Below are 26277 nucleotides of genomic sequence, written 5' to 3' on the forward strand. Positions count from 1 at the left end.
TGACAATTTAGGACAAATTCACTGAACACCGGCCATAAGTTGGAACCGGACGTTTTTTGCTCCAAACATATGGTCGGCAACCGGTTTTTAGTTTTATTTTGGCCGATCTCTATTCCAGACATGCACACAAACTGCACTGCAATCATTTCCCAAAACGTCATATGTGTGGAAAGTCTGTAAGCAGGACGGTAACACACACAGGCCAGAGACGGGATATGGTGAAGACGGACAGAAAGAAGAGAACACAGGCATGCCTGCAGAGCAACCTCACAATGCTCGAAATATAGGACGAAAAATAAAAATAATGACGTGTGCGCGTTTATATCAATGTATCTTTGACTGTCTTCAGAAAAGTTTCAATGGCCTTTTCTTTTCCTCTTATAAACTGTGCTGCTCTGCTTTGTGTACCGTCACAAAGGAAACACAATTGCTGCTGTTCTATAAGCGCCACCTACTGTCAGATAGTGAATTTGCATCATTCAGTCTATCTGATGTTTTTGTTTTGTGAAGGTGTCTTACATATCATATGTTTATTGAAATGATTCAAGCTCATTTAAAAACGGCATATGCGGCAAAGCATCTTTGTTTGGAAACTTTGTTGAAAAATGCCGTATTTGCCAGTAGTTTCAAAAGGCTGAAGATTTTAGTTTTAAGTGCTGATACTTACAATGTGTTGTGTTCCCTGACAGTATTTAAGGAATGAAGTCATGTGTCATGTGTTTTCTGTCGCTCATTTAGAATCGGAATTAGTGATGTTCGATTGGTGAATCAGGTTCAATCAGGTTCCTCGGGGTAACAAGTTTTTGTTTTATACTACATAAATATTGAATTATCATTTTAGAGGTCCAATACTTGAGAAAGGAAAGACATTTAAACCTTCACTACATTTGAAAGACAAATATCCTACTTTTTACTCCACTATATTTCTATCTAGGTCCTCAAAGTCGAAAGTCATTTCTGTAGCCACTATGAAAGTCAGTGGATGATTTTTTCTTTCTTTCTTGAAACCTTTCAGGAATCACTCTTGTAGGGTCTTGTGAAGTTCAATGATTTCCCAGCATTTTTTATATGAAGACGGATGTCAAAATACTAATTTTGCCGAGTATTCTCATAAACAAAGTTGATGATGTCTAATGTGAAAATAAACAGTTGGGAGAATATCAGATGTGTATTAGTATATTAGATCTGTGCATTCGGCCTTAAAGTAAAAGCCGCTTTTTAACCACTTCAGCTCTGCAGCACATTTAGCATTTTTTTTTTTGAGAATTAGGAATATCTGAATTTAAAAGAGCGCCCTACCCACATACATTGGAGTAAATTGATAAAAATTGTCTCATTTTACAGAAAACTCTAAATTTTAAATTCTAAATTTTAATATATTGCACATATTTTATTGTATCTATTCACAATCTTATGATCAACATTGTAGTAAAGTTCGATATAAGGAGGAAGGAAGAGGACACGGGGTCGGCTGGACGGTTGATGCTTGTCTCTTTATTTTCTCAATAACTTGTCAACCCACACAGTAATGTGTGAAATCTCATAAACACGATCTCTCGATCACTTCCGGGTCGGCACTTCCGGCTTCCGGTTACTCAGTCTCTGAAAGGGGGGTTTCGCATCAACCGTCCGGGTTCTCTCTCTCCTCGATCTCCGGTTCCACTGCTGTTTTATCCCCTCTCCGCGCTCATTACTAGAACAAGAGACAGGTGTTATTAATCTGCTTCCAACCCACTCACGTACCGCTTGTCCCGCGGCTCTCTCTCCCGCTGCAGACCTCGCTGAACCACGCCCCCCTTGCCACATACCCCCACCGCCCGACTCAGGCCGGGGAGCCGTCCGGCCTGCAGCCCCCCCCCCCCCCCCCCATTTCTGGAGAGGAAGTCGGCCACAGCCATCTGAGCACCCGGCCTGTGGACCACCTGGAACTTAAAAGGCTGAAGAGCTAGATACCAACGGGTGATCCGCGCGTTGGTATCCTTCATGCGGTGGAGCCACTGGAGAGGAGCGTGGTCCGAACAGAGGGTGAACTCCCGCCCCAGAAGGTAATAGCGGAGGGTGAGAACGGCCCACCTGATGGCAAGGCACTCTTTTTCAATGGTGCTGTACTTAGCCTCTCTCTTCGAGAGCTTACGGCTAATGTACAGCACCGGACGCTCTCCCCCCTCCACCTCCTGGGCCAGGACTGCGCCCAGCCCCCTGTCCGACGCGTCAGTCTGCAACAGAAAAGGGAGAGAAAAGTCAGGGGAGTGTAAAAGCGGCCCGCCACATAGAGCAGCCTTAACTCGGGTGAAGGCCTGCTGGCACGGCTCCGTCCATTGGACCGTATCTGGTAGCCCCTTTTTAGTAAGGTCAGTCAGAGGGCTGGTGAGGTCCAAATAATTTGGTATAAACCGTCTATAATATCCTGCCAGCCCCAAGAACTGCCTTACCTCCTTTTTGGTCTTGGGCCTCGGGCAGGTCGCAATTGCGGCGGTCTTATCAATTTGGGGACGCACCTGCCCATGACCCAAGTGGAAGCCCAGATACCTTACCTCCACCCGCCCAATTGCACACTTCTTCGGGTTGGCCGTGAGCCCCGCTCCCCTCAACGACCTCAAGACCGCCCGGACATGCTGCATATGCCGCTGCCAATCGTGACTGTAAATCACGATGTCGTCCAGGTAGGCAGCAGCATATGCGGCATGGGGACGCAAAATCCTGTCCATGAGGCGCTGGAAGGTAGCGGGTGCCCCGAACAAGCCGAAGGGAAGCGTGACGAATTGGTGCAATCCGAACGGCGTGGTGAAGGCTGTTTTTTCTTTGGACAATGGAGACAAGGGGATCTGCCAATAGCCCTTCGTTAAGTCCAATGTCGAATAAAATCGAGCCGTGCCCAGCCGATCAAGCAACTCGTCAACCCGCGGCATTGGATACGCGTCGAATTTCGACACTGCGTTCACCTTGCGGTAGTCCACACAGAACCTGACCGAGCCGTCGGTTTTAGGGACCAAAACGATCGGGCTCGCCCAGTCACTGTTGGACTCCTCTATTACTCCCATATCGAGCATTGCCCCTAATTCTTCCTGAACTACTTTTTTTTTGTGTTCAGGTAAACGATACGGCCGGCTGCGAACTACCACGCCCGGCTCGGTCTCGATATGGTGCTGAATTAAGTCGGTACGTCCCGGTAGGGGCGAGAACACGTCGGCGAATTCCGCCTGTAGTTTTGAGAGATCAGTGAGTTGGGACGGTGAGAGGTGATCTCCCCCAGGGGCCAGTGCGACCGATTGTGCTTTGATGCTCGCCTCTGGCCCGAGATCATCCTCTCCCCCGATCACCGTCGCCAACAACACTGATTCGACCTCATTCCATTTCTTCAGGAGATTGAGGTGATATATTTGCCGTGCCCCGTTCCTATCGGACCGTATCACTTCATAATCGAGGTCTCCAACCTGTCGTGCGACCTCAAACGGCCCCTGCCACTTCGACATTAATTTAGAGCTCGATGTAGGGAGTAATACGAGCACTTTCTCTCCCGGTGTGAATTTGCGTAGTCTCGTACCCCTGTTATACGACCGGCTTTGGCGGTCCTGGGCTTGCAACAAATTCTCCCTAGATAGCCGCCCCAAGGTGTGGAGTTTTGTTCGCAAGTCCAGCACATATTGAATTTCGTTTTTGGCCAAAGAAGGCCCCTCCTCCCAAGTTTCTCGTAGGACGTCCAGCACCCCCCGGGGCTGTCGTCCGTAGAGAAGCTCGAAGGGGGAAAACCCCGTGGAGGCTTGCGGGACCTCCCGCACAGCGAATAAGAGGGGTTCTAACCACCGATCCCAATTTTTGGCGTCTTCCTGTACGAATTTACGGATCATGGATTTAAGAGTGCGATTAAATCGTTCGACCAAGCCGTCTGTTTGTGGGTGATAGACGCTTGTCCGAATCGATTTGATGCCCAATAACCCGTATAATTCGCTTAACGTGCGTGACATAAACGCCGTGCCTTGATCAGTGAGGATTTCCTTCGGAATCCCCACTCGGGAGATTAAACGAAACAGTGCGTCCGCAACACTCTTCGCCGAGATGTTGCGGAGAGCCACTGCTTCCGGATATCGTGTGGCGTAGTCCACGATAACTAGCGCAAAACGATGTCCGCGTGCGGATCGCTCTAATGGCCCGATGAGGTCCATCGCAATTCTCTCGAAGGGGACCTGCATTAATGGAAGGGGGCGCAATGGCGCTTTTGGGGAGGCCAGGGGATTCACCAACTGACATTCAGGACAAGACGCGCACCACCTGCGCACATTGTCGTGAATGCCTGGCCAAAAAAATCGGGTCATTAAACGATTCAGCGTGGCCGCCTGTCCCAGGTGGCCCGCCATTGGGTTAGAGTGAGCCGCCTGGAAAAGCATTTCCCGGCGGCTCTTTGGTACTAACAACTGGGTTGTATCCACTTTTGTCTGAGCGTCTTGGGTCACTCGATACAACCTATCCTTAATTATGGCAAAATAAGGATACGTGACGGGCAAGGCGGGTTGAAGGGACTGACCGTCGATCGTGCGGACCTGTTGGAAAGCATGTTTTAGGGTATCGTCTTGAGACTGCTCCAGAGGGAAGTCATCGCGGTCCGAGAGAATCAGTCTCTCGACCCCGCTCGGTTCCTCTGAAGCAGTTCCCGAGGGTCCCGTATCAGTCTCGCCAACCTGCACTCGCACCGCCCCGTTCCTAGCCTTGTTCCCCCAAGCGGCATCCGCGCATATCGACCCCAATAACGCCGGAAAGGCGGGCCAATTCGTCCCCAGAATTAGCGGATGCCGGAGGTGGGGACTAACCGCCACCTCAACACTATGATTTTCTCCCCTAAACTGTATCGTGACTGGGACAACCGGATATTCCACCACATCCCCGTGCACACACCGCACCTTAACCATGCGGCTTGTATCCAATGCCCCAGGCTGCATCAGGCTTTGATGGATCGAGGTTTGGTTACAGCCTGAATCTACCAAGGCCTGATATGTACCCCCCTTGATACTCACAGGAACTTGGTACTCTCCTGCTTGATCAGGGGTGGTCCGCTGAACGTCCGGGACCCGGATCATTGTCCCGATGTCCATCATTGGACATCGGTCCACAAAATGGTCCGGGTCGCCGCACCGCCAGCAGGCCAGCCCAGGCCTGCCCGCCGCCCCTGCGGCGGGGAGTGGGTTGGAATATGAGCGTGGAGGGGGGGTGGAACCGGAACCGTTATCCCCGCCCGACCCTAGCAGCCCCGCCCCCCTGGGCGGGGCCCTCGAACTCCCGTACTGCCCTGGGCCCATTCCACCCCGACCTCTGGGGGGAATGCGAGGGGGCCCTGGAGGGCGGGACCTAGGGAGAGGGACAGGGTGAGAAGGAGAGACAGAGGGGGGAGAGAGAGAGGGAGAGGTTAGTCGGGGTTCGCCGACCCCCGGGCACGCCACCAGATGGTCCTCCGCCAGGTTGATGGCCGTCGTCAGCGACGTGGGCCGGTGGCACTGGACCCACTCGGCGGTCTTCTTAGGTAGCCGAGTGATGAACTGCTCCAGTACCACCAGATCGACGATGTGGTCCACGTCGCTTCCACCGGCCAATAGCCATTTGCGGCAGGCGTCCCGGAGCTGGTGGGCCATCGCGAAGGGCCGGCCGGTCTCCCCCCACTCCAGCGAGCGGAACCGCTGACGGTGCTGTTCGGGGGTCCGACCGACCCGCTGGATGATGGCCCTCTTCAGATCTTCGTAATCCAGGAGGTTCGCCACCGGCAGTTGTTGGGCGGCCGCCTGGGCTTCTCCGGTGAGCAGTGGAATAAGGCGCACCGGCCACTGTGCCCGGGGCCACCCGCAGGCCTCCGCTGCTTTTTGAAACAGATCAATGAAGGCCTCGGGATCGTCTTGTGGCCCCATCTTGTGTAGGGGCACGTGGACCGGTGCGCTGGCGAGCCCGGCGGCTTCGGTGCAAACCTCCCGGTCTATCCAGCTCCGGAACCTCTCGCGGTCCTCTTGCTGGCCGCGGACGATGGCCTCGAATCGGCGCTCCTGGTCCGCCCGCAGCTCCAGCATGGACTGATGTTGTTCCTGGTGGAGGGCCGCGAGAGAGGTGATAATGTCCGCAAACGGCGTGGCGGAGGGCGTTGGTGTAGTCATGGCGGCGGCGCGGTCCTACTTCCTCCCGGGTTTTCGGCACCACTGTAGTAAAGTTCGATATAAGGAGGAAGGAAGAGGACACGGGGTCGGCTGGACGGTTGATGCTTGTCTCTTTATTTTCTCAATAACTTGTCAACCCACACAGTAATGTGTGAAATCTCATAAACACGATCTCTCGATCACTTCCGGGTCGGCACTTCCGGCTTCCGGTTACTCAGTCTCTGAAAGGGGGGTTTCGCATCAACCGTCCGGGTTCTCTCTCTCCTCGATCTCCGGTTCCACTGCTGTTTTATCCCCTCTCCGCGCTCATTACTAGAACAAGAGACAGGTGTTATTAATCTGCTTCCAACCCACTCACGTACCGCTTGTCCCGCGGCTCTCTCTCCCGCTGCAGACCTCGCTGAACCACGCCCCCCTTGCCACAAACATATATAAAAAAATTATATATATATATTTTGATTTATTTTTCATTCATTTGTTATTTAAAAATCTTTTTTTTTAAATCATTTTGGTCTCCAAGCTTTTTGGAAGTTTCTGTTGATTCTATAAATTGGCACTAAACAGAGGAAAAAATTATTTTCTTAATATCTCCTTGCAAATAAAAGTTGAGATTTATCTGACCAAAGTGTCTAATAACTCCTACTACTCATCTGCATTGACATAAACTGGCCACTAGGAAATCGAAAAGAAGGCTCCGCCTCTTCAACTTTGTAAAGGGATATCTCGAGCTCTGATTGGTCTAGAATCATGATCCAAGTCTGCCAAGAGCTGAGATTCTCAGCTTTCTGTCGCATGATGCAATATGTGATGATGTCATCAAAAATTGTGGCTAACATCGACAATCAAAACTAGCAATAATAAGAGTATTTGTCTGCATCACATGTTTTGATCTGGATATCGGTGACATATTATAGTGTCATTTGGCCATGCCTGCTCACAGACATGTAAAAAAAAAAGTCTCATTTTGAAGCAAACAACCTAAGGAACAAGATAATATAACGTTTGAGGCTAGTAGCTTTACAACGAGTTTGTGATCCGAACAGGAATATGACTCATGTGTTTGCTTGTTCAAAGGAGTCATTTCCATCTTTGTGATTCTTTTGATAATACATTTACTGTAATTGGATCAGTGAAATGAATGAAATGATCAATGAAATTAATTAATTTGATATATGACTTGTCTATTTTCGATGTGTTTGTGTGATAAAAATATGACATTTTATATTATTTGCATGATTTTCTCTCGCGGGCGGGGGTGTCGAATTCAGACCGTATTATTTTCTTCTATGTAATATAAATGCAGAAGTTATTGGGTTATTAAGAAAGCTGAGGTTCTAATCTTTCAAATGATACCATATGTGGTGCGCGAGTTATAGTTTTTTTTTAAAAAGATTATGATGATGCAATTTTGGGTCCAACGGGGGGGGGGGGGGGGGGTGCAGAGCTGAAGTGGTTAAAGAGCTTTGTAATTTTCAGGGTTTGTAGGGGTGCTTGAAATCCTTGAAAGTGCTTGAATTTTGATGTTGTGTTTTCAAGGTTTGAAAAGTGCTTGAATTTTGGATAAAGTGCTTAAAAATGCTTGAAATTGTAACTATTTATTTTACAACAAATACCTATCCGACTAAATAGTTCGTTTATTAAATGTAGAAATAAAATGTTGGAGAGCCTAAAATGAAACCTGCTGTGCTCGCGATCTGCCCGTCTATTTCCATGTGTGACTCCGCCCCCATGTTGTCGTTTCAATTAATGTTGGCTGAAAGATGCTAAATTCGAATTTTGGATCAAATAGGCACAAACCCCACGAAGTGCCTCTTGTAAAGTTTGCAAAAACACTTGCAGCTTTTCACTATGGCCGAGTCTGCTCTTTCGAGTCACATGAAAGGTAAGTCATAGAATTTCAATTAAGCTAACTAAAGCAGTTTACTGTAGCCTACGTTAGCACCTATTTGTTTAACTTGCGCTAATAACTGCTAGCTAGGAATTCGCATAAGTGACAGAGTAGTATAATGTGAGAATGTGATAATGCGATTTGTGGAATAGGCAGGGAACCACAAATCCGCAAATTAAAACCTACAAGTGTTGGCTCAGTGCATAAAAATAGTGTCAGATGGTCATACAAGTAACTTAGTGCTGTCAAAAATATTGATATTTTTGATATGCATTGATAATGAAATACCCAAAACATACCTGTTCTCTTTACACCTGTTGCTCTCCTCTTCACCTCCGGCCGAGATGTTAACCCTCTGAACACTAACATGCCGACGCGTTCTGCTGGATTTTTCTTTATGACAGTGTGGTAGTGTGTGATCGGTCTGAATTTCGCACAGGATTGCTCATAATTCTAAAGATTCCCGCAGATTTCGCGCTCATATCTGAAGTGCGCACATACTGTAATAAAGCCGACCTCTGACATACAAGTAAAATAAAAAAATTGCTCCTTTTCCCAGCTTATTAATGGTCGAATACACACAAAAAATGTTACAATGTTCATCTGGGTGTGTATTAACGTAAATACGGTCGTAAACAGTTCAGGAAGAATGAGTAACGGGAACAGTGTTTTGATTCCACACTTGCGTCAGGTCTTAAAGGGGCAGCAGTTATTCAAACTACTAAAAGACAAAAGATCACTTGCTGCTCTTTACTGATTAACTTTTGTAACTTTAACAGATTAATATGTATTTAATTTTTACAATGAAAATCCAATGTTATTTTAAATTTGATAAATCTGATAATATTTTTTTATTCAGTTCCTTATCTGAATACAGTTAGACCTAGTCCTACCTTACTTATTTGTGCTATTGTTTTTGCTTATTTGTTCTTATTTTATTACTGTTTTCTCCACTTTTTACCGTTTGAAGTCAAGCTTTCTTGTGCTCTATGTAAGCTACTGCAACACAATTACCCCATTGTAGAACATGCACTGTAAGCATATTTGTTAGATAATTGTAATGGTAATTGATCAATGTTTATTAAAAAAAAAAAGCTTAAGCTTTATCATATAAAGTGATCTCTTCAGAAGAAATATTTGATTGCCTAGACTTTAATAGACATACACACACACAAAAAAAAAGAAATTAATTAAAAATAGAAAATGTCAATGAGCTGAATCTGATTGACTGTCTACCTCAAAGACGAATGTTTGCATTTTTTAAATTTTCAATAAATGAATTGAAAGTTAAGTGAACCCGTCGAGTGATTTTGTTTAGGGTAATTGTCCAAAGGCAGGTTAGATAGTAAGCAAAGTCTACTTAGACAGTGATAAATTTAAAAGAAATAAAACTTGTGATTTGGTTAAATATCTTATCCTTCTGCTTTACGAAACACAATTTTGGCTGTTTATAGCATTATTATCTTTTTAATGGGATGATAACACTAAATAATAATTTTTAGTATAATAATTCTGTTAGGTGCTGGAAAAATCTTTGAAATGGACTGTAATAAAGTTCGTGGATGGAAGGAAGGAGGCGGGAACCGGCGAACATTTAACAACTTTTATTAAATAAACAAAATGAAAGTAAACCGCGGGCAGCCGCTCACGGACGACTGCCCAGACACACAACAAAACTCAACATAAAGTCCAGGCCTGGTCCTCTCTCGTCTTCCGCTGCCTGCGATGACATAAAAAAGGAAATTTACTTTTGATACTTAAGTACTTTTGAAAACAAATACTTCTGTACTTTTACTCAAATAAACATCTGTTTTTACAACTTTCACTTGTAACAGAGTAATATTTGACCAGTAGTATTTTTATACTCAAGTGATGAAGTTGAGTGCTTTGTCCAGCTCTGCATAAGGCAGATCCTGAATGCTTAGTTAATAGGGCTTTGATCCAGGTATGGAGTGACAGCACCCAAAAGAGTTTAAAAGACGTCTAATAGCCGTCGAAACAAAGCCCTGACGTCTAGGCTAAAAAGGTGACATTTGGGCTGTCAGTGAAAATGTAATAGTCATCTCACCATAGCCCAATAATAGACTAATCATCTAGAACATGAACATGTCAAAGAAATGAAACCAAACACCTTGTAATCACTGTTAACTTTGTTTACATGATGGAATATCAAACAAAGTTATTTTGGCAAAAACGACATGCAACCTAATTCAAGGTTATTTTGGCAAGAAGTGGGTTACTCATAGCCAGACTATATGTGACCCTGGACCATAAGGATCATTGGAAGCTGCATAAATAAGCTTCCCAGTAATGAATTGATTGTCTGAGATACAACTATTTAAAAATCAGTAATCTGAAGGTGCATAAAAAAATCTAAATTGAGAAAATCTCATTTAAAATTCTTCAGATTAAGCCCTTAGCAATGCATATTACTAATGATAATCATATATATACACACACACACACATGTGGTAGGAAATTTACAAAATATCTTAATGGAATATGATCTTTACTTAATAGCCTAATCATTTTTTGCATACAAGAAAAAGTGATAATTTTAACCCATACAATGTATTGTGGTTTTGTAGTCCAGGGCCACTGTGGAATGATGGCTATTGCTTGTTGGGCAGTTTCCCTTCCTCACTCAAAGGTTCCTGTAATCACTCAGGTCTAGCTCCAGTACGTGTTTTCAGAGTCACACTCCTTGCTCACAAGAGAAAAGCCGCTCTGTGTTCACGTCATAGCAAATACGATGCCCAGTTCACTGTAACATCCTTTAAATATGCTTTTATATATCACAAAAGTCTGGGCACAAGATAAACTGATTGAAAACAAACAGTACTTGGAGAAAAGTCTAATGCTTTATTGAAACCTTAACATTAGCCTGTTAACATGTGTTTCGCACGTGATGGAACGGTATCAAGTGATCTTGGAGCGAGAGAAAACAGACGCTCTGACTTAAAAAAAAAAAAAAAAAACTTGCCTGGCTTCTACTCCGCACCACTCATGTTCTGGCCTCTGTGATTTTTTGTTGTGCAATTGTACTGATTTTTTGTCATTAAAGCTGTTACATGTTAAGGGTGGGGAGATAACGACACAGGGAAACAATATCTTTGGAATCACTTTCAATTTGACTTTTTTTTTTCAGCTGATGAACGAAAAATCATTGGAAGACAATCAGAATCCATTCAACTCAAGCATGTAAAGCGGCAGACAACACAACTACAGTATGCTTAGAGTAAACAGCACTGTCACAGTCGTTTCTGTTCAGTTGCAGTTATCATCAGCGTTTCTTTGTTCAGATTCCCGCCACTCATCCGTCTCCTTGGTTACCGGCATTATTAGTTCATATGTGTCAGCAGTTATCATCCTCATCACTATTTAAGTTATTGTTATTGTTATAGTTCTCATTATAGTTCTCGTTCTTGTTCTCCTTATCATTATAGTTATAGTTATCATTCTTGGTGTGAACAGGAAAAAAATCTAATATCAATATGTATTTAATCTAACATCTAATATATCTAATCTAATATCAATATGTATTTAATCTAGCATCTAATATATCTAATCTAATATCAATATGTATTTAATCTAACATCTAATATATCTAATCTAATATCAATATGTATTTAATCTAACATCTAATATATCTAATCTAATATCAATATGTATTTAATCTAACATCTAATATATCTAATCTAATATCAATATGTATTTAAATATGGTTGTTTGTATTGATATTGAGGTTCTGAGATGTAGATCAAAATATGGTTACACTATTTGGTAAAACTTATTTTACAATGTCCTTATTACATGTTACACATCATTACTATAGTAATAACAATAAATTATGCATAATTGCATGCGACTAATCCTAAACCAAACCCTTACGCTAACCCTATAGTAAATAGTACATGTAGTTAATTAATATTACTCAGTACTTACTGTATATATACTGAAACTGTAACACTGACACGTTAAAATAGTGAATTACACTTTAAGGTGTTATTGTTACAATGTAAGTTCTGAGTAATATTAATTATAGTAATATTAATAATATCTGAATAATATTTGAGTAATCTGAGTACTATTTACTATAGGTTTAGGATTAGGTTTGGTTTAGGGTTGGTTGCATGGAATTATGCATATTTTTTGTTAATACTATTGTAATGATGTGCAAGATGTAAAAATTACACTAAAATAAATCCACAAAAAAAGAAAGAAAAGAAGCAGTTTTTGGACTGACAGTAACATTTTGAGTATTGAAGTTACAGAATCTTGTCATAGTACACCATGTCAAAAAGATTACAACATTTTATTTCTAAATTAATGGCCCCTTTAATGATTAAAGTATTTCAACTCAAGACAAAAAAATTGACAACAGTAACACACATCCAGCTATGGTGTATGCTCAAAAATAAGCCTTGTGGATTTGCTCTCGTCATTGTAATGAACCTCAGACTCCTTATTGTGCATTACGATTTCTCTGAAATTTAGTCTTGAATCTCCCATAAACATAAAAAAATAAAATAATGCACATAATACGTTAGAAGTCGTCAAGAGATAGAGAGGAGGGCTTGGATGTTGTTTAATTTTCATTATAAACAGCATTAACTGAAAATAGAAATGTGCAGATCACTTTGAAACTACATACATTGGTTAATATATGCAAACTTTATCTGTATTTTTAAAATGCCTTAATTTCATTTTAGAAGTTGTTCAACAGGTTTGACTTCTTGCAGATTGTGATAGCTTTACATTTTACAGTGTTAGGTCAGTGTTTCAGTCTTTGAATGGACATATTTCAGTTTTATATTTACATTAATTACCCTTCACCTCACAATTACTAATCCTTCCGCCATACTTCTACACACACATTGACCCAAATGTCACTGTGTTTCCTTCAAGGGATGCATTCATTGGCGTCCTCTGAACCTTGAAGTTGCCCGTTGTGGTGCCCGTTGAGGTGTCCGTTGAGTTGCCCGCTGAAGTGCCTGCTGAGGTATTGGTTGTGGCGCTCCATTTGAAGTAGCATTGAGTAAGGCACATCCAGACGTCAGGCAGACTCCAGGAACTCCATGTAGTCCAGGGTGGCCCCTCAAACCAGGCTGGCCAACATGACCCCTCTCTCCCATCTCACCTGGTTGTCCATCAAATGCCTGGCCAGGTCGCCCACGTTTACCTAGTTGTTTAAAAAGAAAAGGTGGATCACAGTCATGAGTCATGGCAGTGAGACTCATTTGATCTCATGTGATATTTATATTACAAGAGAGGCTATGTTACCCTTTGGTCCCTGCTCCCCAATGTGGCCGGGAAGGCCATAGCCTTTAGCGCCCTTGTCTCCTGAATCTCCCCTGTCACCTGTGGCAAACACATTTCATTAAAATGAATATTCATCTGACCTCAAATAGATGTTCTTTATACTTAACAATGTATGTGCTGTAGTGTTGAAGTACTCAGCCTTATCTCGTTCTCAGATTTAGGGGATCTGGATTTTATCTCAAGACCGGTAAAGGACAAAACTGTTGGGATTAATACTAAATTGCTGGTGCAAATGTTTAAAGGGGTGATGAATTGAGGAATCAGCTTTTCCTTGAGCTTTTGATATATAAAAGGTCATGATAATATAAGAATATCCTGTAAGTTTTAGAGCGTGCGGTTCACGCTTATATCGTCCGATCTTGCAGGCTATGTGTAATATACAAAAATAATTGTCCAATCAATCGCGCATCAATGAGAAATAAAACATTGTGTTTGTTTGATAAAGACGTTTACAAGCCCTGTGATCAAGAAAATCATTCTGGTTGCCGCTTCTCCCTCATTCTCTCCTCTCCCTGAACTGACAGGGGAGCTTAAGCTCATTAAATATGCAAATCTTATCCAATCCTAGCCCAGTGCGTCACGCCCATCAGAACCCAGCGTTTTGGAGAGAGCCTCAAAACCAGTGTAGAAAATAGCCTATTACTGATTAGTTATGGTGTTTTTGAATGTAAAAACCACACAAACGTCATTAGTTGACCTCAGACAACAGTATAATTTTTTTTTTTAAAGCCCGTACATGACACCTTTAAACTGAGAACATTTATAATTTTAAGGGGAAAATAAGTTGATTTTAAATTTCATGGCATCAGCAGATCTCAAGAAAGTTGGGACATGGCCATGTTTACCTCTGTGTGGCATCCCCTCTTCTTTTTATAACAGTCTGCAAACGTCTGGGGACTGAGGAGACAATTTGCTCAAGCTTAGAAATAGGAATGTTGTCCCATTCTTCTCTAATACAGGCTTCTAGTTGCTCAACTGTTTTAGGTCTTCTTTGTCGCATCTTCCTCTTTATGATGTGCCAAATGTTTTCTATGGGTGAAAGATCTGGACTGCAGGCTGGCCATTTCACTACCCAGATCCTTCTTCTACGCAGCCATGATGTTGTAATTGATGCAGTTTGTGGTCTGTTGTCATTTTGGAAAATGCAATGAGCCTTGGCCCAGAGAAAACGCCTGCGCTTCTGGATCATGTTTAGATATGGCTTCTTTTTTGACCTATAGAGTTTTAGCCAGCAACGGGGAATGGCCCGGTGGATTATGTTCACCGAGCCCATGTTGAAATCTCCATTACAGTAGCATTCTGTCTACGGGCCCAAAGATCACAGGCATCCTGTATGGTTTTCTGGCCTTGACCCTTACACACAGATTTTTTTAGATTTTCTGAATCTTTGGATGATATTATACACTGTAGATCATGATAATTTTTGATTATTTTTTCTCTGAGAAACTCCTTTCTGATATTGCTCCACTATTTTTCGCCACAGATTTGGGGGAATTGGTGATCCTCTGCCCATCTTGACTTCTGAGAGACACTGCCCCTTTGAGAGGATCTTTTTATACTCAATCATGTTGCCAATTGACCTAAAAAGTTGCAAATTGGTTCTCCAGCTGTTCGTTATATGTACATTTAACTTTCCGGCTTATTGCTATCTGTCCCAACTTTTTTGGAATATGTAGCTCATATGAAATCCAAAATGAGCCAATATTTGGCATGACAATTCAAAATGTCTCACTTTCAACATTTGATATGTTATCTATATTCTATTGTGAAGAAAATACAAATGTATGAGATTTGTACATTATTGCATTGCTTTTTTATTCACAATTTGTACAGTATCGCAATATTTTTGGAATCGGGTTTGTAAAAAAGTAATGCCACAAGAGGCAAGAGAGATGTTTTTACAAATTTGAGCATGACTGCAAACATAGTATTGATTTTATACAAACATTCATATAAAAAAATAATTAAACATGATTCTCAACATTATTAATGCATTTGTAATTTACCAATTCAGAGGCATCTTCTGTACCTCCTTAACAGTCCAAATATGGATTTTGTGATCTCATTTGATTGGTGACAGCGCTATATAGTGTCTTATTCAAATCATATTTATTGATTCAAAATAAGTGATTGCTTAGGGGGTAAAGTGGATCTTTATGAATTTAATGTGTGTTGGTCTTGACTAGGTCTCGCCCTGACTTGGTCTTGACAACAACACTAGTGTGCTGAGGTCATTACTGAATAAATCTATACAATTGTAAATACTCTTAATTTTTGTCTGGAAACTGATGCATGACATCACTGAGTTACTAACGATGCAAACTAATGGCTTGTCATCTGTAACAGGAAAATGTCTGCCAAGACATACAATGCCAGATCTTGACCACACATTGATGCACCTCTTGATGGAAATAAATGTGGTGATGTTATTTCAATAAAGGAGGTGCATAATTTTTTGCTCAAGATCTTGTACCAGATCCTCCTGTGGTCCCAGGGGAAACTGTCGTCTCTCAGAGCGATGTATATCCCAGGGGACCAAAACCAGATATAAAAGCAGACGTCCTGTCGAGGCAGGGGCTGAGGCCCGGGGAGTGGATCTGTTCGCGTCTCGAGAGACGACCCACTGTCCACTTTGGTTCTCCCTCTGGCAGCCGGCTCCACTGGGGCTGGATGCCATGACGCAGACGTGGCCGAGGCTACATCTGTATGCACTGCCCCGATCGTTCTGCTCGAGCGGTCCGCCGGGAGCCTTCTCTTAGTAGCACCCCAGTGGCCGATCATTGAGACCATTCTCGGCACTAGGGCTCCCTCTACGGTTCCTCCATGGGGCTAAGAGGTTGAGGCCCGTGGCTCATTCCAGGGTCCCAGCCTGGGACCTGGCAGTGGTTCTCGAGGGGGTTGCTGAGGCCCCCTTCGAGCCATTTGATTCGGCTGAGGCGAGAAACCTGACACTTAAGGTGGCCTTTCTCCTCGCCATCACTTCTCTGAGGAGAGTGGGGGACCTCCAGGCCTTGGCGGTTTCGCCAACTTGCTTGGAGTTTGACCCTGGCGGGGTGAAGGCCATCTTACACCCCAGGCCGGGCTATGTGCCCAAGGTTCCATCTGTGGGGATGAGGTCAGTGTTTCTTCAGGCATTTATCCTCCGCCTCATGCGACGGCTGAGGAAGCCAGGCTTCACCTGCTCTGCCCGGTGAGGGCATTGAGGATCTATCAGGAGAGGTCTGCACAGTGGAGGAGATTGGACCAGCTGTTGGTGTGCTTTGGCCCACCCAAGAAAGGGCTGCCTGCTGCAAAGCAGACGATCAGTAAGTGATCATCCAGGCTATAGCCGCGGCTTATCGGGTGCCCAGATTGCCTTCACCCATGGCCGTGAGGGCTCACTCTATGGAGGCTTGGCTTCCTCCGTGGCCCTCCTTTCTGGAGCTTCGCTTATTGAGATTTGTGAAGTGGCGGGTTGGGCTAACCCTCACTCCTTTATCAGTCTACAAGCTGGATCTCCCTGCTACGCCTGGTGCCAGGGTGCTTGCGTCCTAAGTGTGCCTGAGGGGCCAGCCTCACACTAGGACGGGCGTGATTCAGTGTGGCATAGTGGGTATTCGTTCCCCAGAGTGTCGTCACTTGACGACGCAGTGCGAGTTCCCTCGATAAAGGGAACGTCTCGGGTTATGACTATAACCCTTGTTATTAAAATATTATTAGTTGTTAAAAATTGTATTTGTCTTCTCGGAAATATGTAGCTTCAGAAGTACTATTGTATATAAAAAAAGAGAAGAAAAAAAAGATCTTCCAAATAACTAAAAACAATTTATAAAGATCCTCCTGTGCAAAAGTTTACATTCCCTGACTCTAAATGTATCTTGTGTCCTTATTGGGCATCAATGTTTGCAGCTTTTCTAACAGTTGTGTGTGAGATCCTCATTTGTCCTCAGTGTGAAAAGATGAATCTCTAAATCATACAGTCACTGTTGGGAAGAGTTTCAATATACAGATGATCCTTAAAATCCAAAGAATGTGCACATTCAGAAGCAACAGTTTCATAGTAGCTTCCTTAAAATAGATCCATAACCCCAACTCAAGCAAGCAAGCGCAAGGCATCTGTCTATTTTCTTGACATTTTTAACTTTTATATTATTTTATACTTTCAAAACAAGGTAATATAGGTATTTTTTTTCTTTAAACACGTTGTTTGAACGATTGCACCTGTATACTCATTTGCCTCATTAATGTCGTTTGGCAGAGTCGCTGAACATCTGTTCATGTTTAATAAAGCTATTATTTCTGCTGACGCTTGCAGACTGACATTATTTATGTATTTATTTCCTGACACATCCCATTCCAAAAGACAACAGTTCCTTGTGAAGGTGAATCTGTCATATGGTCTGCTTACTTGGGCAGCTTTTCCAGATGAGAAGTATTTGTTATGCTAGTTCATCATGCATGAACACAGCCAAGAGCAATACTGACAGATACCCTTCATAGCATTATTGGTTCTCTATACCTGGGCAGGTTCTTTATTTGTAACTTTTTACGCTATCTGACGTTAAGGCAAACGCATATGATTACCGTGGAGGACCACCCTTGTATTGGTTCATGTCCAATATGTTATTTGTACAGTGTGCATTACAGTGTGAAGATGGTTTACTGTACCTGTTGAGCCCTGTCGGCCCAGGTCACCGGGTTCTCCGTAGAATCCCTGCTGCCCAATTTCTCCTTTTAGACCATCAATGCCAGGATCTCCCTATTATAAAAGTTTGTCAAGAAATAGATGCAAATTTAGTTAGTAATTATTCATTCAGCAGCCACTTTTTGTCCTTTTTGCTCTATCTATCTATCTATCTATCTATCTATCTATCTATCTATCTATCTATCTATCTATCTATCTATCTATCTATCTATCTATCTATCTATCTATCTGTCTGTCTGTCTGTCTGTCTGTCTGTCTATCTATCTATCTATCTATCTATCTATCTATCTATCTATCTATCTATCTATCTATCTATCTATCTATCTATCTATCTATCTATCTATCTATCTATCTATCTATCTTTCAAACTTCTAACTGAAAACCTTAAAACTTTTCTCAAGCCAACTTATCTATTTTTATCTCGTTACAAAATGCTATTTCATGGCTTCAGGGGACTGTTTGATGCTTAAGAGCCACTGGCAAATGTGTACTTTTGTTGTATGGAAAATAGTAGCTTAGACATTCTGTAAAACATGAGGTTTGGTACAGGTTTGGGACAACATGAGTGTGAGTAAATGATAGTGGTTTAACTTTCCCTTTTGAATCAAAGTGTCTGTGCTATGCTGATCCTAAAGTTTTAACAAGAGAAAACCTCTTTACATTAGGCGTAGTTTTTTTTCTCACAACCCTTAATTTTACAAGCCTTTGCATGTTTGAATTTGAGGCTCAGTGAACTTTTATCGGCCTTTGGGCCTCTTGAGTGCAAATGTTCGAGAAGTCTGAAAAAAAGATCTTCTTGAGAAATATGGAAAGGCTTTCCACTCCAGTGAAGGTGGGATTCTCTCCAAAAACCATTCAACACAGAGCAAGTGCCTTGTCTGTGACTTCCTATTTGTCTTCACGGGGACTTGGAAATTCTGAATGTTTTAATTCCAACCTATTCTGCCAAACCCTGCTGCAAACTCTCCAGAGGCCTTCCCACTATGTACATATCAAATTTGGCCTGGAAGAAAGTTGATGTATGGAGCATGTTCTTCCTTAGTTTACTATGGCAAAAACAGGTTTGACATGTGCTAACTGTGATGTCTAAAACAAACCACATCTAAATGCTTTTGTTTCCAAGGCCTAGCAAAATTGAGACTGTTCCAGAGTTGTAGTAATTCTTCTCAGAGGTGGGGAACTTACTGGAGGTCCAGGTGGTCCTTTCGATCCTGGGGGACCTGGGGCACCCATTGGCACGTCTCCATAAAGAGGGCACACGGCCGCACAAGTTCTTTTCACAGAGTTTGCGAATGTAGACATCTGCTCAAGCACCACCTGCTTGCAGACCTCGATAACATGTTGAGCAGGAAGAGTGGGGCCCTACGAAAGAGATCATTACGACTGAAACATGGAGCTCAGATCAGAGCACCTCTCGCCCATGGTAGTCTGGAAATGTTTGGCTGTGTAATGAAGGAGAAACAAATAGGGCCAACAATATTTCACCAGCCTCATTATAGATTTACAGCCATACTAAATGAAAACCTTGCCCTGAGCTGCAGAGAAAGCTGCACTAATGAGAAAGCGTTTATTAGGGATCTTGACACCAAAGTGGTTACCACATATTTCATGCACGTTTCGCCAAGTGCCACAAGGGCTGAATCTTCCAGAATTTTTGAAGCCTTTGTCTAAAGGTAATACTTGTTAGTCAGCACTCAACAAACCCATAAGCAGACATTAATTTAGGATTAAGTAAGGAGGAACATTTATTTCACATTTATTATTTTCAACTTTGGTTACTTATGGACCCTCAGTTGCTCATGGACCATAACAAAGTCTATAAAGGTGGCAGGTGGCAGCCATTTTGGCAACATATCCATGCTGCTATTTTATATCTAGGTAATGGGAATAGGGCACAGCTTCTACTGTATCTGCTTAAATAGAGAAAGTGCCACTACAACCATATGTCAGTACATCATAATATTTTAGCCAGAGAATTGTACCAATACTTAAAGTGGAAATTAAGCAGTTACTCAAGTTCAATTTTTTTAATATGATTTCCATTTTAACAAAAAATGAAATAAACAATTAATGTAACCAAAAAAGGATGTTTTTTTGTGTGTTTTTTAGAGCAAGGATACCGCCATCTTGAAATTTGATCACGGTGTGTGACATCATGGTGTTGGTTTGCTTCACTGACTAGTGAAATAATAAAAGCATGTATTTACTTTTTAACACACACTTGTTTTGAAAAAGAGGAAGACGAACTTGAAAGGACTGTTGAGCTGATACAGCGAGGGGGCAGAGTAGTACCACCGTTACGGGTGCTGTCAGGAGACTGATCTGGACCATGTATTGCATGGTCACTCCTGCATCACATGGTGCATACATTTAGCACACTATGCCGGGAAGTGGACAAGATGGGAATACTTTCTTTTAAAGAGGTCCAAGTGGTAACACTGGAGCGTACTGTTATAATTTGAATGAATATGCAACGTCAAGCTATCTATATAAAAAAGTTTTGATTGTGGTATCCTAAAAATTGTTTGCACAACACAAGGCACAGCTTGATGTAAACAAATAGTGCTTCATACAGAATCGTTCATGTGGCATCTTAGTGTTATGTCAGACCTTTTTATATTTGCATTACACTGGCTCGCTCACCAGTATTGCTATGCAACATATTTTATGCTAACCTGCAAATACAATTAGCTTACCCGATGTTAACAGTTTATGTGCAGACATCTTTAAGAGATATGCATAAGCAATTTTACTTATTAAAAAATAATTATAAATCATAAACTTATTTAAAACAGGAAGCGGATGCAGTGCACATTTGTTTTTCAGTAAGGAGCCGAACCAGTGACTCGGCCATGCAGCGATGGTACGGTATGTCTCCGTTCCCGCCTTCAGGGAACAGGGGTTACATACCTAACCGGTCACATTCGACTTACGTAGGATGTAACCAACAAATTGGGTCCCTATGGAAAATGCCACGGCTGCTGCAACTTAAGCATAAGCTAGTTGAGAACAACACCATTCGACGAACAGGTTCCACTTCAAAGCATAGAGGTGCCTCGTCGAGGGAGCTTTAACCAAAGTGATGGTTTCAACCACAGCCTGTGGTAGGCCACCTAGAACCTCAGCGTCCTGTCCAGGGACCAGACATGGAGTTTCCAGAGGACCGGACGCAGGTGCCACAGGGTGAACCGTCTCTGAGTCAGAATGTCCTTCTTCAGAGGAATGGGCCAAGGAGATGCTGTCTCGAGGAGTTGGGCCAGTACTGCACAACCAACAAGACCTGCTCCTCATTCTGACTTTGCAAAGCTCACTGGAGGGAATGCATATTTGCGTAGATTGCCAGCGCATCCGAGCCGAGGGTTCCGGAAGTATCTCTAGATCAACTGGACCACCTGGGGATGGAGTCTCCACTCTCCCGGAAGCACTTGAATGAGCAGGCCCGGAATGTAAGATATTTTTTCTCCAGCAGACTCTCCTCTATTCAGTGTTTGTTTAAAACAGGTGAGTCTCCAGAGGTTGGAGATTTAGCATCTCCATGTTAACCTTTCTCGCAAGTTCCTAGAACTAAAATTGTTCCTAGTTCTTGTGATGCGAACACGGCAAAATCCAAGTAATTCCGGCAATAGTTCTAGAAACCAATAAAAGGTTATTCCGGTATAAAAGCCCCTTTTGGATACATGCTGAAAGTGGGTGCAGAAACTTTTTGTTTTTTTCAAAGTGCCGGACCAGCAAAAAATGACAATATAACGGAGGAACGGTTTTGAAACCGGCCGAGACGACAGTACGGGATAAAGCCACTTATACCAGCCTCCTATGTTTCTGATGCTGCCTCATGCGTGATGGATACTTATTGTCATGCCATAAATAAGACAACAATGCCATTGAAACCAATGCAGATATTCCAGAAAAAGAAAGAAAGGCATGGAGAGACCCATCATATCCGAACAGCTGCATTACACAATTTGGACAGTAAATCATTTTAGATCAGATTTCAATCAGATATACAAATAATCGGATTTGGGATGACTGTTTGGACATAGTTTTAAGTCCAAAGTATACTTTGTCCGTCCGCATCCAATTTTTGAGGCAGCACAAACGGTGAGCGTACAACAGCACGTGCAAGAAAGACAGAAGAGTCCACTAGTTGGAAATAAGCATAGTACTGTGCACAATGTGCAGCCATCGAAGAAGAGTGCACCAAGAGCGATTCAAAAACAACATGCTTGAAAAAGGAGGAAAACACTACAATGGGTGTAAGCGTTTGTGAAGAAGAGATCAGAAAGCACACTCTTAAAAATAAAGGTTCTTAAATGATTCTTCGGCAGGGTGTATGGTTCTATGAAGAACCTTTAATATCCATAGAACCTTTCAATTGCACAAAGGTTCTTTTGCAATAATGCAAAAGGGTTCTTTAGATTATACAATGGTTAGAAAAAATGGTTCTTTAAAGAACCTTCCACAAAATGGTTCTTTGGGGAATCAACAATGGTTCTTCTATGGCATCACTGTGAAACCCCATTTTTGGTTCATCCTGGCACCTATATTTTTAAGGGTGATGGGGGATCTGCTACTTTTCTTCTTCGATCCTGCTAAGCAGATTTCCTGTTGATGACATGACTCAGTGCTGCCCTCCGATGTCTGGTAGAGTATTAAAAAAATTGTACTGTGCCCAAGAAATGTCCAGATGTGGAAACTGAAGTATACCCAGGTCTTTAGTACATCATGCATTGTGAGCCTTATTCAATTTCTCCAGTTGAATTGGTTAGTCTCTTCCTCTTTACACTGTTCACAATCATAGGAAAACAGAAGGTACGGGTTGGATTTTCAGACTTACTGGTGGGCCCGGTGGGCCCTGAAATCCCACTGGACCACCATCTCCTCTCACTCCCTTGGAGCCTACACTGCCTTTTTTACCAGATTCTCCAGCAGGACCTCGCTTTCCTCTGCTTCCCTGTTGCCCTGGCACACCGGCGTCTCCTGCCTGGAAAACAAACAAATACAAACACACCCATAAACAAGCAAGTGCACTTTTATGCTGTGTACATATTTCTGAATGATATCTCGACAGCATGCCTGGAAAGAAATACGAAACGGATCTCCAAAAGTACGCTCATGTGGCCATCACTTAGTTCTTTGTAGTTAACTGGAATTCTGCTGCTGTTGTGACAGCAGGCAGATCAAACCCATCGCTGCTAATGCTTATGAGAAACTAAAATGTGAACAATCTCTGAGACAGTCTTACCCTGCCTTTAGGTCCTTTGACTCCCTTTGCACCCTGTGGAAACAATGTGGTGTCGTGAGAAACTAGAACCATATGATAATGGAAATGTGTCAACAGGAAATGAAATGCATTTGAGTCGATAATTACCATCTGCCCTTTGCTTCCCAGGACCCCTTGAATGCCAGTGTTACCCTGGAAGATAAAAAATCAATGTTTGATGTTGTTAGAGGAAACCCCGAAGTGGTGGTGATGCTTTTCATCACTTTGTGTTTGTGTGAAGAGAGGGCTGTACTCTGAGGAAAACCATTTGGTGTAATGTGTCCTAATCGGAAAATTGCCCTGGAATTTGACACATTAGCCTGACATCTAATTTTGTGTACTCTGGCTCTCAACTACTCTACAGACGCTCTACACAACGAACATGATGTTCCATGTGTTTGCTACAATGCTATTTTTATAATTCTTTCTGGATGTGTGTGCGACTTCTAGACCAAAGGCCCCGCTAAAATGAACAGGGACAGAGACAAACCCAATATTTTCCATTTTCTAACTTTTGTATACTTTCCATTTTCTAAAGTTGTCTAACCATGCATATTACATTACATAACATGTAAATGCAACATCAGGCTCTTACCTTAATGACCAGTCATTCTAATTTCACAAAATATGTTCTGGTAAACATGTCTTTATAGTAGTTAAGAGTCTTCAACACTTATGGCAATATCCATGTGTTGCTGAGATAATGTTTAGATGACCACAGAAAGAAAAGACTTGGCTCTATTAACACCGTATGATGCTTCATCATCTAATGCTAGAGCCCCAGTGGAAATTTGATTATTTTCAAATATTTTGATGAAAAGTCTTGTCTGCAGTGACGTTTAGATTAAATGTGGTGATCTTCTCAGAAGTTTAGATCTCAATGGAGGGTTGATGCTGGACTGAGAACAGAGTCAACCGTTTCATTTTTTGTAGTGTGACTGCACTCAGAGCCAAGTGACTGTATGCACAGCCAAAAGCTTCAGTGCTAACCAGTGAAGAGCTGCGCTGCTCAGACATGACTCCAGCGTGAAAGCATGCTGGGGTGCTATGCTTTCAGATGACGGCTAGTGTGTTCTGGCTTACGTCCATTCACTTTTTTTTCTTCTTTTTTTTTGTGAATGGGTCAGCTCCCACTTCTCAAGAAGATATTGCAGCAATTTGTCAAGGTTTAAACAAATCTGATGACAGGTTGTATTAGTATACATTTCATAATTGTTTAAATGGTTGTCTATCACAGCAGTTTAGTCCATCAGATGGTTTGCTGCTGCAGTACATCAGATGGTTTGCTGCTCGTTGTAAATGCTCATATTGTAATGATTCATTATGTAAAGATGCCAAAAGCACTACATAAGAAAATCTAGGCCTCAATGTTTTGTTGTTGTTGTTGTTTGTTTGTTTTGTTTTTTTCCTTCATTTATTTTAGGATCTTGGGATATCTGGTTGCAGTAAGCCAATACTGACACATGAACTTTTGCATCTGCAATGACCCCTCTATAAAGATTTATGCACTGATATAGAAATATTTTAAAGACAAGGATTTACAGAAGATGATTTACATTGACCCCAGCCCTGTCTAGCCATTGCAGTGTCTTGCTAGATTCAAAATTCCCTTTTAAATAAGACAAGTCTGTGTTAAATTGCTTCATAAGTGAGTTTAGATCATTACCTTGGGACCTGGTCTGCCGGGTATTCCCATGTGCCCCTATGAAGAGACATTGCATGTTTTAGCTTTTTGGAAGATATGTACTTCTATTTCAAAAGTTTCGGAATATTTGGAATATAGCTCACCGTTCTTCCAGGGGGCCCAATAAATCCTGGTCTTCCTGGCTTTGCAGCCGAGCCCTTGTAACCTTGCGGTCCCTAGAGATTATAGCACTTTATAAATCCACCAGAAGGCAGGGTGTATTTCTATGTCGTAAACGTCCAAGGTAAAATATTCAGGTGGTATTTACAGAAGTCACAAATAGCTCAGTGTAGTGGCCATTTCTTCACATGAGGACTTACTGTGAGTCCAGGAGGGCCCATGTTCCCTGGAGGCCCTTGTCCACCTTTCTCACCCTGTGTGACATAATCAAGCATGTTACACAAACACACACAACAAGTTAGACATGGGGTCATAAAGCAATTTAGCAATAGTGGTTCTGATTCTTATTTCCCTATACGATTCTGGTTCTTTTAATGTATTTAATATATTTATTTGATATATACCGGTATATATAAACGATAAAAAAATCAGAACAAAGCATAAAACATAAAATAATAACAGAGTTCGCACCACAACTATAACGATAACAGTACAAAGAAGAAGCAAAATCATTGGAATCCTTTTCAGAACGATTTTTTCCAGCTAATGAATGATAAAAACATTGACAGCCAATTAGAATCCATCCTGCTTTGAAGAGCTCAAGCATTTAAAGCAGCAGACGATAAAACTGCTGCACGCTTAGAACAAACAGAACTATATTGTGCGTTGGTGTGAACTAGTGATGTAACGGATCGTCGTTGATCCGTGATCCGTAGGGTCCAGGCCCCACGGTTCGGCATGCATGTGATTCGAGTGATAGCAGATCCTTTGTAGATGTTTTGTCTTCCCAGTGTACACATTCAAGTGACTGTATATGATTCAATCACAACAACAGGAGAAAGAGAACTTAATACGGTATTTGTGTAGTGTTTCAGATGTGCTGTGTGCATGCAAACTCCAAATTCCTCTTTTGCTTCTCCTTGTGCTTATATTTCACATTTTAAAAATTATTCCTGTAAACAGTCAGTCATGTCTTAAAGGTGCCTTATGCAACTTTTCTGTTCGCTAGAGGGCGCCTGTTCAAAACAAAGGTGTAGTTTGATGACGCCTACCTTGAGCTCACAATCTTGGGACATGTGGTTTTTACCTCACAGCCGGTGGAAAAGAATCAGGATAGGACTCTGGCAGAAATCATGTTGATGGATGCGGTGGACCCACTTTATATTAGGTGGCCTTAAGTGCTATGTA

General features: G+C 42.4%; 2 protein-coding genes across 2 annotated transcripts in view; both read right to left on the reverse strand.

Moving 5' to 3' along the window:
• Nucleotides 1-1553: 1553 nt before the first annotated feature.
• Nucleotides 1554-8554, reverse strand: LOC137045379 (uncharacterized). The gene is made up of 3 exons (XM_067421975.1): nt 8319-8554; nt 5010-6443; nt 1554-1693 (listed from the first exon to the last, which is right to left on the reverse strand). Exons 2-3 carry the CDS (start codon nt 6129-6131, stop codon nt 1691-1693), a joined length of 1125 nt encoding a protein of 374 aa, XP_067278076.1. The 5' UTR covers nt 6132-6443; nt 8319-8554; the 3' UTR covers nt 1554-1690.
• A 4047-nt stretch (nt 8555-12601) lies between these two features.
• Nucleotides 12602-26277, reverse strand: part of zmp:0000000760 (collagen alpha-1(IX) chain) — a 35763-nt gene continuing 22087 nt past the window's right edge. Inside the window, exons 17-26 of the mRNA XM_067421698.1 lie at nt 25290-25343; nt 25074-25145; nt 24952-24987; nt 23394-23438; nt 23268-23300; nt 22860-23006; nt 19211-19387; nt 17989-18079; nt 13303-13380; nt 12602-13201 (exon numbers count right to left, since the gene is read on the reverse strand). Coding sequence (XP_067277799.1) covers nt 12936-13201; nt 13303-13380; nt 17989-18079; nt 19211-19387; nt 22860-23006; nt 23268-23300; nt 23394-23438; nt 24952-24987; nt 25074-25145; nt 25290-25343 — 999 coding nt within the window. The 3' untranslated portion in view covers nt 12602-12935. The remainder of the gene's footprint in view (nt 13202-13302; nt 13381-17988; nt 18080-19210; nt 19388-22859; nt 23007-23267; nt 23301-23393; nt 23439-24951; nt 24988-25073; nt 25146-25289; nt 25344-26277) is intronic.

The sequence above is a fragment of the Pseudorasbora parva genome, chromosome 17 (genome assembly GCF_024679245.1).
Source record: "Pseudorasbora parva isolate DD20220531a chromosome 17, ASM2467924v1, whole genome shotgun sequence".
Classification (NCBI taxonomy): Eukaryota; Metazoa; Chordata; class Actinopteri; order Cypriniformes; family Gobionidae; genus Pseudorasbora; species Pseudorasbora parva.

Coding starts and splice junctions, on each gene's coding strand:
- LOC137045379 (XM_067421975.1), bottom strand. CDS start 6,131: ATGACTACACCAACGCCCTCCGCCACGCCGTTTGCGGACATTATCACC.